The sequence below is a fragment of the Microtus ochrogaster genome, linkage group LG5 (genome assembly GCF_000317375.1).
Source record: "Microtus ochrogaster isolate Prairie Vole_2 linkage group LG5, MicOch1.0, whole genome shotgun sequence".
In the NCBI taxonomy this organism is placed as follows: Eukaryota; Metazoa; Chordata; class Mammalia; order Rodentia; family Cricetidae; genus Microtus; species Microtus ochrogaster.
Window position 1 is genome coordinate 51929125 of NC_022031.1, and position 14100 is coordinate 51943224.

Here is a 14100-nt window from a genome sequence, read left to right on the forward strand (position 1 = left end):
GGGGGGGGGGGGAGGGGGAGGCTAGTTCCGGTTGTGATCTTATTTAAAACTTTGTCATGTAAACTGCCCACAGCATTGATTAGAAGCTTCAGCTTCAGTGGGTTGGTTCACAACTAGGAGTAGCCTTCTTCCCCTTTGGTCCCTCTTCTTGAGGGTGGCCAGTTTTGATTAGAGCTGATAAAATTATATTGACCTGAAGAAAGCATGTGAACTGAACTAATTCTGACAAGGCAAACTTCGAAAGACTCTTTTCTTCACGGATGTCTCTCCTTGGCTTCCTTCCACGGCCATACAGTAGAATGGAAAAGAATTGGCTGAACTCTTAACAACCTAGGCTCTATCCCAGTTTGCCAACCAGCCACTGTGTTGCCTAAAGAAGTCACTTAGACCTTCTGAGTCTTCGTTTCTTTACCAGTAGAGTGAAGAGATGGTATTAATGATGGCTAAGTTTTCTTTTTATCTGATATTCTGATACTGCAGAAAATAACTTGAACATGTTTGGTTCATTGGACTCATCATGTCTGGTAGACACTTACTCTCTCACAGGGTGGTGTACTTGTAGATTGGTGAGAATGTGGAGTGTTTGATGTAGGGTCCCTCGAATGTGATAGACGGAACGATTCAGGGAAGCTCAGCAAAGTTTGCTTTCAGGGAATGTTCGAATTTGCACAAATCACCCCAGTCTCCTTATCTTTTGAGTTTTGCCTCTGTGGATTGGAAATTCAGAGAGCTTGCACCTGAGCCAGCTTCACCATGAAAGTAATGGTCTGAAGAGAAAAACCAGAAACAGTTGTTTTGGTTGGCTATTTCCCCCTGCAGCGAGCACAGCCTCCTGCACCACAGTGTTTAAGGATTCTGTACGCAAAAGTCACAAGACGGTAGATTGAATCAGGTTGGGTTCTTAGACATGTTTTAGTTGGTTTGTAGGATGGGGCATGTATGTACATACACAGTTTTTACTCTTTAGAAATAAGGAGTTTTGCATTTTAAGGGAAGCAGAGTTTGTCTCTCAAAATGCATAGGAGCTGACCACATTAGCCTATGTCCATGGGTGACTCAGCTGTCCCGGGTGTGGTTGCCAGTTGAAATGCCAGGTTTCTCTTATATCTGGCTTTCCTACTGCAGCCTTGTGGTATTTTGTTACTCTGTCATTTAGATAATACATACACTAAAATCTCAAGGGAGACCCCCCCCCCAATTGAGAACAAGTAAAAGTCAGGAAAAGAACTCAGAAGTAAGTTCTACTTGACACTTTTTTTTTTGTGAAGTGAGACTTCATGGGATGGACTATATGAGTATTGATGAGCCGATGGAATCTTAACTTCTGAGGAAGGAATTCAAGACTCTGAATGAGTTAGTTTGGGTCTTGGGACTTGATTGTGGTGTAGAAGTTGAAATCTGAGGCAATTCCTAGAGCAAGAACTAAACCAGAGCTCTGTTTTTTCGGGTAGAAGGATCTGCAGTGCTGATCCGAGACTCAGGAATATCTGCGGATGTGCTTAGGATTGAAGTGCTACCTCTGCGTGTAAGGTTTTTGGTTTCTTGTGGGTGGCTCCTCCCTCCTTATCCCAAGTCGAAAAGAAAATCAGACATTATTTTGTGATAAATTGATCAGTATAGCTGTTACCAAATGGACCAAGTAAACACATTCCTGACATCAAAGGAATTTGGCTTTTAAGAACCACTTATATGGGCTTAACAATTTTCAGAAATAATATATTTTATTGAAAAAAATTAATACATAAAAACAACTCTTGAGAAAGAGATCTCTTCCAGTGTGTTCTAGGGAATTTCACAAGAAGCTGTTTTTATCCCAACCTCAGTTGGGGATTAGAAACAAAACTTTTTTTTTTTACAACTTCATTAAAATATGGAACACATGCTTAAAATCAAGATGTGCAATCTAGTGAGCTTTCTTCAGTTCTACTGAAGTGCACATTGGTTACCATAATCCATTGTTCAGAACATCACGCTAATAAGAGTACCTGTTGGATCCATCCATTTATACATGATTCCCACTCTCATCTCGGACCCCAGGTAACTACTAAGCTGCCTTTATTTAGTGTCTGTATTTACGGATGGCCTTTTCTAGTCATTTTATATTGATTGGTCTTTGTTTCCCGTTGACATCGCATTTTTAAGTTTATGCATGTTATAGCCTATGTGATTTCTTTCTGTTAAAATGTTATTTGCTGGTTGTTTGTTGTTAGATTTGATAGTCTATCATGTGGATACTTCATCCATTACCTGTGAGAACATATTCTCTTCTTTCTCCTTAGGCAGCTGGCTGCTAGGAACAACACTGTGAACATAGGGTGAAAGTCGGTGTAGACATTAATGTTGATTGTTTTTCTTGGTAGACATCTAAAGGTAGAGTTTCTGTAAAAACTTTAAAAATGTAAATTTCTGTTTAACTTCTTAGGAAATTACCAAATTGCTTTCCCGTGTGACTGCGTCATTTTAAATTCTGGCCAGTCATATGTGAATGTTCCGTTTTCTTTCCTTCTGTGCCCAATCTTTAAAAACTCTTCATCATCCTGGTGAAGTGGCATTTCCATATACTTTTAACTTGCATTTCCTGACGACTAATGCCACCATGTGCCCATTCCTCAGCCTTTCACGTGTCTCTGAATTCTTCAAATTCCTTAGCTATTCAAAAGTCAGGATGGTTGAGTTATAACAAGTTCTTCATCGACATGCATCCCTTTTCCAGCATGACCTTCATCTACATACGGTCCCTTCTCCAGCATGAACTATCACCGGGTACTAGAAGGAAACTATAAACCTCACTGCAAAATGTTTATCAACAACTAATAATTTAGCCTGAAAGGCATTCAATCTGGCCTAGCACCCACATACTCAAATCTGTTTTTAGAAGGCCAGGGTCATCTAAAGGCTTTAAGTTTATGATTATGATTCCTCATAGCATTGCTTTTTAAAGCTTTACTTGGCATTTCTGTTTATAGAGATAAGTATTTTCATCAACTCCATGACAAAGTCCTTGTTCTTTAGAACGACTTATAGTGAGTTTCTATATAGAAATTTCTTTTGAGTCACAGGATAGGGCAAAGCCCCTGTCCGCAAATTTGCTTTATTCTTTTTACTTTAGAATTGCTTCTGATGTAAACTAGGCATACCGGAAAGCGAACCATCCTGATGTTTCGGGTTGAGTGATCTGTGTTGCACGTTTGCAGTTGACCTTCATCCCCAGCGCTTTTCCATCCTCCCACACTCAACTCACTGAGCGCGTATTGTCTGTCTGCTTCTCTCCCAAGCTCCTGGTCCTCACAATTCTACTTCCTTTACACATCTGGCTCTTGTTAGTCCCTGACATAAGTAATGACGCAGTGTGTGTGTTTGTGTGTCTGCGTTATCTCACTCGGCGTGTCATATCTGCAGGCATTCAAGGAAATTTTCCGCTTGATTTGCTAGCACAGAATATCTTAAACTCTTTACATCATCCAGTTACTATTGATAAAAAAGAACACAATGTCGTTACATGTGCTCGGTCTCGTTGGCTCCGTAACCTAGTCACCTGCACGTGCGTACTGAAACACTTGAGCAGATGTCTGCTTTCAAAAGCTGAGTAAGAACACTTACAGCTCAAATCAGACCCGGAAATGAAGCAACGAAGAAGAAGCTATCTCTTGCCTGAAAATGATGACCTACCTGGTCTTTCAACTCCGCTACAATTTCATCTTCTTGAGAGACACTAATCTTTCTGCTTAGCTGACATTCCCTAACAGATGAAAAAAAAAAAAAAACATGTTTAATAAATCAGAAGTTTGAGATCTGAGGCAATGAATTGGCTTCTCTTTGAAATTTTTGGTGTTCTTTGAGACAATACAATCAAAGTTTTCCTTGGTCAGTGTCTTACACGGATCATTTAAAACGAAAAAATACTTGAAATTTTTCAAATTTTCAGTCACTTGATTTTTGATAATAGAAATGTATATATTCTGTGAGAAATATGTAATTTGCTCATGTTTACCCTGAGCAAAATTGTTAAATGGTGTAGTGTTTTCTGTTTCTGTGGATATTTTTCAAGCTGTCGGGTTTTTTTTCCCCAAAGTTTTTGAGTGAATTATAGTAGTTGGCTTCACTTTTATCTACCCATAGTTCTAGTTTTTGCACGTGTGTGCATGTGCAAGAGCCAAGCTACCTTATAACTGACACACTTAGAATCTGAAACGTGTTAAAATGTTGTTAAAGGGATTTTGGTTAGAAATTTAGTTTATTTAGCTGGCTTTGTGAATTTTTTTTTTTACTAAGTTGAAAAGAGATATAGATCTGGAATATCGTCTTCAGTATTGCCTACTGTGTTATCTTTAATACTTGAACTCGCTAGCTTTTGTGTCTGCTGCTGCTGCTGTAAATGTGACTGACATTTGTCAGTGACCACGCACTGGGCCTTCTTTTACTCCCCCTTCCCTCCTGTGCCACTTACAGTAAGAGCTTCTGTGTCCGCACTGAATTCTGCCTTAGAAATTTGCCTTTAACTAGACTTAAGCTATTTTTCCATGTATTTTTTACCTAGAGAGTAATCACAATTCCAGTGAGAAGCACCTTGATTTGTGGCTATGAATTATACACGTAGTGCTCAAACTCGTGCTATCTGCATAATGCATTATGATAGTCCATCTGTGCAGAGACAGCTATCATCTGTTTTATCAATGCTGCCTAGGTTGGTGACGTACTTGTGCGTCACTGAAAAAAATGCATGCTCCTCTGCCCTGCTAACAGCATCCTGTACGGTGCAGTAAAGTGAATCATAGTTCTACTAAATAAAGTTGTATTTAATACAGAATAATCCTGCTTTGGGTTTTGTTTGTCTGTTTGTTTGCTTAGTTGGTTGGTTGATTGATTGGTTTGGTTTTGTTTTTTCCGCGAGACAGAGTTTCTCTGAATAACTGCCCTGATTGTTTGGGAACTCGCTCTGTAGACCAGGCTGACCTCAAACTCACAGAGATCCGACTGCCTCTGTCTCCCAAGTGCTGGGATCAAAGGCATCTGCCACCACCGCCTGGCCCTGGTTTGGTTTTTAACTTTTTTAAACTCTTAAAATTGTGTGGAACCTTTAATCCCAGCACTCAGGAGGCAGAGGCAGGAGGATCTCTGTGAGTTTGAGGCCAGCCTGGTCTACAAGAGCTAGCTCCAGGACAGGCTCCAAAGCTACAGAGAAACCCTGTCTTGAAAAATCAAAAATAATTTATTTGTGTGTATACATGAACATACCTGTCATGTTGTGTGTGGAAGTAAGAAGGCAATTATGATATTTGATTTTCTTTCTCTACCATGTGCTTTCCAAGGATCAAACATAGGTTGTCAGTCTTGGGAGTAGGTCCCCTTATCTGCTAAGCCATCTCAATAGCCCTAGATTTTAATTTTTGAAAGAAGTACCATGCATATCTCTAGTTCTCAGTAGCCTCCACTAGTTACCAAATTGGACAATAGAGTTGGAGAAAAATATTTTTGTTGTTGTTGTTATTTATCTAATTTGGTTTGTTTTTATATCCCAATCAAAATGTTCCCTCTTCCAAGTTCCTCCCTCCACCTCTCCTCCCCCTACAATGTCCACTCCCCCACTGTTTCTCTTCAGATTCAGGCAGGCCTCCTATGGATATAAGACAGCCGTGCTATATCAAGTTGCAGCGAGACTAGGCATCTCTTCTATTAAGGCTGAATAAGGCAATCGATCTGATAGGAGGAATGGGTCTCAAAAGCAGGCAACAGAGTCAGAGACAGCCCCTGCTCACTGTTAGGAGTCCTATAAGAAGACCAAGCCGCACAACTGTAACATATGCAGAGGGCCTTGGCCAGTCCCATCCAGGTTCCCTGGTTGTTGGTTCAGTCTCTGTGAGCCCCAGTGAGCCCAGGCTAGTTGGTTCTGTGAGTTCTATTATGGTGCTCTTGAGACCACTGGTCCTACAATCCTTCCTCCCCCTCCTCCACAGGATTCCCTGAGATCTGCCCAATGCTTGGCTATGGGTGTCAGCATCTGTGCCCATCGTTTGCTGGATGATGCGCCTCCCCGATGACGTTTGGGCTAGGCACCAATCTATAAGTATAGCAGAATTTCATTAGGAATTATTTCACTGACTTTATTTATTTAATTTTTTTTTGCCCATTCGTGTATGTTAGCCAGAGAAGGCAGCCAGCCCCTTGGTTCAGTAGAGGATAATTTCCCAGGCCAACCTTCTGTACGTTGCTGCGTTGCAACGTTTTGCCACCATTTCCGTCTGAACCACGAGACCACTAAGTTCCAAGAGGCAAGGAAAAGGAGACATACTAATGGCCAGCGCTTTTCAACTCTGACTTAGTGCTGCGTCCTGCTCACCATAGTCCTGGAAAACTGACTGGGGGGGGGGGAGACTGAAGAAAGAACAGATGGGTACAGAAAAGCTGGAGTCAGCTGGCCATGATGGCTCTGCTGGAGCACCGCCAGCCACCCCAACACCCCAGAATCTCGGCATGCTTATACTGTGCAGCAGAGAGGGGAGAGGTTAGCGAGTCTCTAGGCCACCAGTCTCTGGTTGCCCTCATCTGGCAGGAAGAAGCAGCAATTGCTAGGGTTTGTACACACTGGTTAATAAATCATAGATACTCGTACCTGCACAGACTGCCACCGTTCACATGTGGACTGGAGAAAGGCTTTGCCATACCTCTGGACCTCGCCCAGGGAAAGCTTCACTACCCCTCTGGGTCTGAGGCACCTTGGTCCTTGACGTGGCCATGCCCACGTCAGACAATACACACACAAGACTCCATCTGAACTTTCTACATTCAATCAAATCTTCCTTGGCTCCCAACAGCCTAGAAACAGCTTAGAGCCACTGGTCATACCAGGGTGATGAGGTGCTCCAGGGCACTACAGAGGAGTGTCCCGGGATATTTTTAACATTTGAAGGGACTGAGGGCTTGCTCTGGGGATCCCATTTCTCTACCTCTTACAATGTTGGGGTTACACATGGGCCAACACGCTTACCTGGCTTTTAAGTAGGTTCTGGGGCTCCAAGTTCTCACAGTTGCACTAAGCACAGTTTACCCCCTGAGCATCTCCCCAGCCCATAAAGCCCTTGTGCGACAGTCTAGTGTCTATTGTCCTTGTTTGACCAGTCCTATATGGAACCATCTCACCTCGCTCCTACTCCCTCTCGTGCAGGCGCTCCTCCCTCCTCGCCATCCAAGTCTCCCTCTGCTGTCAGGACGTCCACTACTCTATAGTGCAGTCTTCCTTGCCTTGCTGGCGTCTACAGCTCCCACTAGGCCCCGAAGCCACACAGTGGCTCCACTCTGGATACGCCCTCCACATCAGCTGTATCATGCACGACCTAATATCAACTGCCTATACCAGGTCCTTCGTTCTCCTGTGGACACTCTCCTCATCCTCCTTGGGACCACACATCTCCTGCTGGGACACCCCAAGGGTGACACTCTGCGTAGGCTGCCTGAATTCTTTAACTCGGCTGTTTTTGTGTAGGGCACTCTCCTCGTACTACCGTCTCTGGGTCCTCGCTCCAGGCCACCCTCTTGTTCAAATGCCATCCTCTCTCCGCTTTGACCCTGGCGACCTTCATGACGCCATGCTCCCCAACTGCAGCCCTGCTTAGACACTGAGAGCTGCCCTGACCCAAGAAGACCTCTGCATTTTGTTCAGTCACTTGGCTTAGGGTTCCAGGGTTCTTCACTAAGCCACAGTTCACTCCCAGCCCATCCCGCTCTACTCTTTGACTCCGTATGCCAGGCAGCTGACCTCCATCAGTAAGTTCAGTCTGCTCTGGCACATGGGGCTTCTCTACTCCAACCCCCAAAGGCGGGCACCTCTTGTCCCAACTGTTGTCTTTAGGACCAAATGGCTTGATAAGAGAAGATGCAGCCAGGTGTGGTAGCGTACGCCTTTATTCCCAGCACTTGGGCGGCAGAGGCGGGCAGGTATCTGGGTTTGAGGCCAGTCTTGTCTACAGAGTTCTAGGATATCCAGGGCTGTGCAGAGAAGCTCTGTCTCAAAACTTCAGAGTGAGAGGGACAAAAGCAGGGAATTCCAGGTTTTTTTAATTTTTTTTTTATTGAGAAAAGGAAAAAAAAAAGTATCTGCCTCCTCCCAGCCTCCCATTTCCCTCCCCCTCCTCCCACCCTTCTCCCCCTCCCCCAAGCTCCTCTCCCCCTCCCTCTCCAGTCCAAAGAGCAGTCAGGGTTCCCTGCCCTGTGGAAAGTCCAAGGTTCACCCCCCTCCGTCCATGTCTAGGAAGGTGAACAACCAAACTGGCTAGGATCCCACAGAGCCAGAACATGAAGTAGGGTCAAAACCCCGTGCCATTGTCCTTGGCTTCTCATCAGCCCTCATTGTTCGCCATGTTCAGAGAGTCCGGTTTTATCCCCTGCTTTTTCAGTCACAGTCCAGCTGGCCTTGGTGAGCTCCCAATAGATCAGCCCCATTGTCTCAGTGGGTGGGTGCACCCCTTGTGGTCCTGACTTCCTTGCTCATCTTCTCCCTCCTTCTGCTCCTCATTGGGACCTTGGGAGCTCAGACCTGTGCTCCAGTGTGGTTCTCTGTCTCTATCTCCATCCCCAGTTTTTAATTTTATTTGTCAACCAATTTTTTCCAGAATGTTCAGGATTCAAAAAGCACCAGTGTACAATATAAGGTTTGTCTCTTGCCCAGTCTAACACTCCTCGGTTCCAGCTGTTCTGAATGACAGATTCCTTCCTTGGTATGGTAAGTGGCATTAGCCTCACTACACAGCACACCAGCGTAGGCTGGCACCGAGACCTCCAGATAGCAGCAGTGTGTTTGTTTTTGTTTTCTTTCTAGTTTCATAAGTATTGAGTATTATATGCAATTGGGGTAGAAATCTTACACCATCAAATTCATCATGCAGTTAGGTTACTTTAAACTTTTGGACACTCCTCCAGTTAGCTTGAACGTTGATCTTGACAACTGCTTCAATCAAACTGGCCTGTGGACAGGTCTGGGGAAGCCTCTTTATTACTCATTGATGTAGTAGGCTAAGCCCACTGTGGGAGGTACCATCTCCTAGGCTAAGCCCACTGTGGGAGGTGCCATCTCCTAGGCAGTGGATGGTGGACTGTACAGGAAAGTTAGCTGAGCACCAGCCTGCATGCACTAGCTAGCAAGTGGCCCTGGCTGTGAGTTCCCTGGTTAGAGACAAAGCTAACGGAATACAAAGCAGGCCTACTTACAGCTTCCTCCCCTAATTTCTCTCACTGACAGGCAGTAACCAGAAAGCGTAAGCCAAGTAAACCTTTTCCTCACCTAAATTGCTTTTGTTGCAGCAACAGAAAAGAAAATTAGAACAGACACCAAAGCCATTATTTCTTACAATCACCTAGGAGGAGATGAACTCGGCAGAAACATGCCTTCTTGTTGTTTGTCAGGAGATTTTAATTCTCTATCATAGATTTTTAAAAAAATCACACAGGTATTTTATTAGATAGGTCAAATCCCTTGCAGTTATTTCTTACATAAGGCGATGTACATTTGTACCAAATGATTAAAAACAACCTAACCCTCCAGTGATGATGCTTATGTCATTTTTTTCTTCATGCTTTCACTATTGCCTTCCCCAGATTTTCTCCTTTCAACATTCCCATGAACGTCGCTGGCATCTTCTCAAACCCTTCGTGTATGTATTCGTGGTACTGGATTTTACCCTGCATCAAAACAATCATGGGTTGATTTCATTTTCCAAATGATGTCCTCTTCCCGTCCTAGCAACAATTTTATCAGGTATACAAGAAGAATCTTGGAATTCTGAGATGACGGCCCTCTTATCGATGGACAACAAGATCTATGGACAGGGTACCCAGAACACAATCGCAGCGCACTCTCAGGGTAAATGGTAACAAACAGGCAACAACAAAGCGATTCCTGTGTACCCTGCACAGAAAAGTTTAACAATGCGATGATCTCAGAAGAGAGGGGAAAAGAAAGGTACACCCTCAACAGATGCCGTTTTTCTCATATCTAGTAGCCCAATGATAGGAAGCACCACACCTCAAGTAAGACTGGAGGAGGTGGGGCTTGTTCAGGAAACGTAAATACCATGGAAATTAAACTTCGTTCTCCCTTCTGACCAAGGTTCACCCTGCGTGTTACCAGTTACGTAGAAGAGAGACAGTGTGAAGACATAATTAAAACATAATGAGGTCATATGAGCATGTCATGAGCAAGCAGGACTGGTGTCCCTTTTGAAACTAAGGCAGACACACCCAGAGAAGACCGTAAAACGATATAGGGAGAAAAACCTCTGAAGAAGCGAGAACCCGCTGGTACTTTGCTCTAAGGTGAGCAGCCTCTAGAATGAATTTCTGTTGCCTGAGCCACCCATCCTGTGGTGCTTTGTGACGGCAGCCCTAGAAACTAACGCAAATACTCGTGAAATTTTTAACAACACACTTATTCCATTACAGCCTTCACCCTCAACCCCCAAACAAAAATTTAAATAAATTTATTTTCCTTTGTAAGATGAGGAAAGAATGTTTATAACTGAAAACACTGATCCAACAGACAAGAAGAAACAAAAAAGGGAAGAACTGGGGGCTAGAGAGATGGCTCAGTGGTTAAGAGCACTTGGCTGCTCTTCCAGAGGTCCTGAGTTCAATTCCCAGCCACCATATGGTGGCTGCCAACAACCATCTGTAGTGGGATCAGATTCCTTCTTCTGACATGCGTGAAGACAGAGCACTCAGATATATAAAATACATGACTAGTAAATCCTTTTTTTTTTTTTGCTTTTTCGAGACAGGGTTTCTCTGTGGCTTTGGAGCCTACCCTGGAACTAGCTCTGTAGACCAGGCTGGTCTCGAACTCACAGAGATCCGCCTGCCTCTGCCTCCCGAGTGCTGGGATTAAAGGCGTGTGCCACCACCGCCCAGCATGACTAATAATCTTAAAAGGGGGGGGGGGATTGAAGGACTGAGGGTTGTGAATTGCAAAAGTCTGTGGGAGCCGGTGGGCAGTGGGAGTGGCTGGGTCCCCTTACCTCTGAGACCCAATTCATCAGGTCTATCAGAGCCTTCTGGCGGACGTCTCCCTGCCAGCGGGTAACGAGGAACCCCTCCATGCGGAGTTGCTGATAAATCACAGCCTCTGGGGGTGGGCCTGGAAAAGGAGGATTCACTCACAGTCACAGGGTCCTGGGACATGTCCACAGTGAGACACACTGTCTCGGCTCTCCAAGCACCCCCTCCCCATTCTGTTTCCTCCGCTCCTTCCTGATCCACAGGGCCAGCACTAACCAAGCAGTGGGGAGAAGAATGGCCCCAGAGACATCCGCACGCCAAGCCCCAGAGCCCATGAGTATATACGCTCCACAGGGAAACAGAGAGCAGGAAGAGAGAGGCCACACTGGCTGCCTGGGAGCCAGCAGCTGAGGCATGGTGCAGGGTTGGAGTTACACACTCTCCGAGAGTCGGTGGAAGTGGGCTTATGGAATGGCAAGGTCAGGAGAACAGAAGCAAGGCATCTTTGGTGTCTTGGACCACTGGTGCAACTTAAGGCTAAAGTCTCCACTCACTACTTGGAGGAAAGAAATGGAGCCTTGTCTTGAACCAATAGAAATTGGCACATGATGCGGGACATATATAAATGCTGGGATGTGCCTCAGAACAAATGCATAAAGTCATAACGCTGCCCGTGCTTAGACCGTCCCGCAGCATGGCGCTTATTCAACAGGCCCACAGCAACCTTGTTTCCCTTAAGAGTTAAAGGTCCAGCCTAGGCTAGGGAGATTTGGCTCAGTCAGTAAAATGATTGCCATTCGACACGAGAATAAGAGTTCAGATTCTTGGCACCCATGTAAAAGCTAGGCACAGCAATGTGAATTTATAACACCAAGTAGAAGGATCCCTTGAAGTCATCGGCCAGCCATCTAGATGAATTGATGGGTTCCAGCTTCAGTGAGAGACAATAGTCTCAAAAGGTCAAAATCGAGAGCAATTGGGAAGTAAGGTTGACCTCTGACATCCATACATACCCACACGTATGTGCACACACCACCCACATAGAACTTTCATTTCCTCATCTTGGAAGAGACTGAAATACTGTTGCTGAGCTCAGTACCCCAACAGGAACATTGGTTTCTTTTGGGTGCAACAAAGCAAATATGGTTGGAAGTTGGTAGAAATACTGACTTGTCTCTGAGCTATACTGACACTGGAATGTGCTAGAATTCCTGGCCTCAGAAGCAAGGCAGAATCCCATCTGATTAAAATAGATAGCTCTACTGCCATCTCTAAGACCTATTTGAGTAGCAGAAATTCAAAAGACTAATTGCAAAAAAAAAAAAAAAAAAAAAAAAAAAAAAAAAAAACCCTAGGTCAGAAATATTTGATTGCACCTATTTAGACTGTGGTTAAGAAAATATATCCTGGAGCTGTCTCTGGTTGACGGACAGATGCTTTCCCAAGATTCCATCTTAGCATCAATTGCAAAAGAAGATGTGTGGGAGGGGGGTGTCCCTATCAATGAGATTGCCAAGCAAATCTGGAGTTTCCTGGCTGGAGAAGGTAGTGTTTTGATTTTCCATAACTCATAAGGGAATCTGCAATCAGTCCGTCTTCAGCCCCACTGTTCTAAGCTCTCCCGTCTCTAGGCAGTTCTGCTGGCAATCAGTGCTATGGGATTTTATTCACAAATCAAGCCCAGGATTGAAGAAGTAAGCAGTTGTTCTATGGTCACCCATATCCTGACTAGAGACCCAAAGATTCCTTTTTCTTCTTCTTCTTCCTCGGGAGCCTCAACTAAATCTATCGTCCTGACAACAGAGAGACGACCCGATGTGAGGAGTCGAAGCACTGGGCTCTGTCTTGTGTCAGCCATTCATCTTGTAACAGAGGCTCACACAGGATCCCTCACAACCCAGAAGCCAAGAGCATAGGGCTCTCACCTCACACTGCTTTTGGACCCCTGGGAGTATAAAGGAGAGGGAGGGAGGGATTTCAGTATAGAAAAGTGAGGAAGAGAGAGATGGAGAGAGAGCACAAGAGAAATGAAAGAGGCCAATCAAAGAGCGCGTGTGCCCGGAGGGCGGGAGCAGCCAGGCCTTTTTCTCTTTACGGGGAAATTGCCAGACCCCATCAAGCACAGATGTCTTGCTGCTCTAGAAGGCAAGGCCCACCCACACCTGTGAAGACATGACAACGACCCCCACCTCATCCCCGTGTCTGTGAATTTGCCCAGTCCTCCTACACGCAGGAGCACAATACCTTGTGAACGTGGACCGGTGAGGTTGTACTGAGAGATGGCCCCACAGATGGCAATTCTCCCAAACGTCTTCATCTGGGCTATAACCGTGTTTGAAAACTCTCCGCCTACCTAAACAGACAGCCAGAAAACAAACAAAAAAACAGAACACGTTAAATAATGGTAAAAATCCACTAAGGAGAATCAACAAAATTGATTAAATCAATACAGAAGTTGTAGTGATTGCGGCTGAAATACATATCAGAAAGGAACATTTCTAAGAGGCAGAGGCAAAAGGATCAGAAAATTGAGGTTATTCCCAGCTACATAATGAGGGCAAGTTACTTAAGACTTCAGTTTAGTATAACATCCAAACCTCATGTCTCCTTTGTAAAATAAAGTAAATAAACTACAAAGAAGGGGGATTAGGATTAAAGATTATAATCCACACGAGAAATGTTCACGTGTAGACATTTTACCTAGGAGCCATAGTTCAATGTTCCTGGTTACTTTACAGAACACAGCTACTGCAATAATGAAATTTAACTGCAATGAGGAGAGACGTGTACTCATATATAAAGAACTGATAATCTAGTTGAGAGCTAGGCCAAAGTTCTATACACATGGCCCCAAACATGATACATGTATGTCCATGAGTATGTCTTCAGTGTCATTTGTCACAAGGAAATGTAAATCAAAATCATACTGAAATCACTTCAACCAGAGTAAGATGGATATAAGAAAACCAGTCACAAGTCAGGCAGTGGTGGCGCATGCCTTTAATTCCAACCCTCAGGAAGCAGAGGCAGGTGGATCTCTGTGAGTTCGAGGTCAGCCTGGTCTACAGGTTGAGTTCCAGGACAGGCTCCAAAGCTACACAGAGAAACCCTATCATG

At 44.5% G+C, this 14100-nt stretch overlaps 1 protein-coding gene across 2 annotated transcripts in view; it reads right to left on the bottom strand.

Moving 5' to 3' along the window:
• Nucleotides 1-9379: 9379 nt before the first annotated feature.
• Ptgr1 (prostaglandin reductase 1) overlaps nucleotides 9380-14100 on the bottom strand; it is a 17271-nt gene continuing 12550 nt past the window's right edge. For both annotated transcript variants that reach the window (XM_005362232.3, XM_026786559.1), the window contains exons 8-10: nucleotides 13228-13336; nucleotides 11004-11122; nucleotides 9380-9672 (exon numbers count right to left, since the gene is read on the bottom strand). In XM_005362232.3, coding sequence (XP_005362289.1) covers nucleotides 9562-9672; nucleotides 11004-11122; nucleotides 13228-13336 — 339 coding nt within the window. In that variant the 3' untranslated portion in view covers nucleotides 9380-9561. The remainder of the gene's footprint in view (nucleotides 9673-11003; nucleotides 11123-13227; nucleotides 13337-14100) is intronic.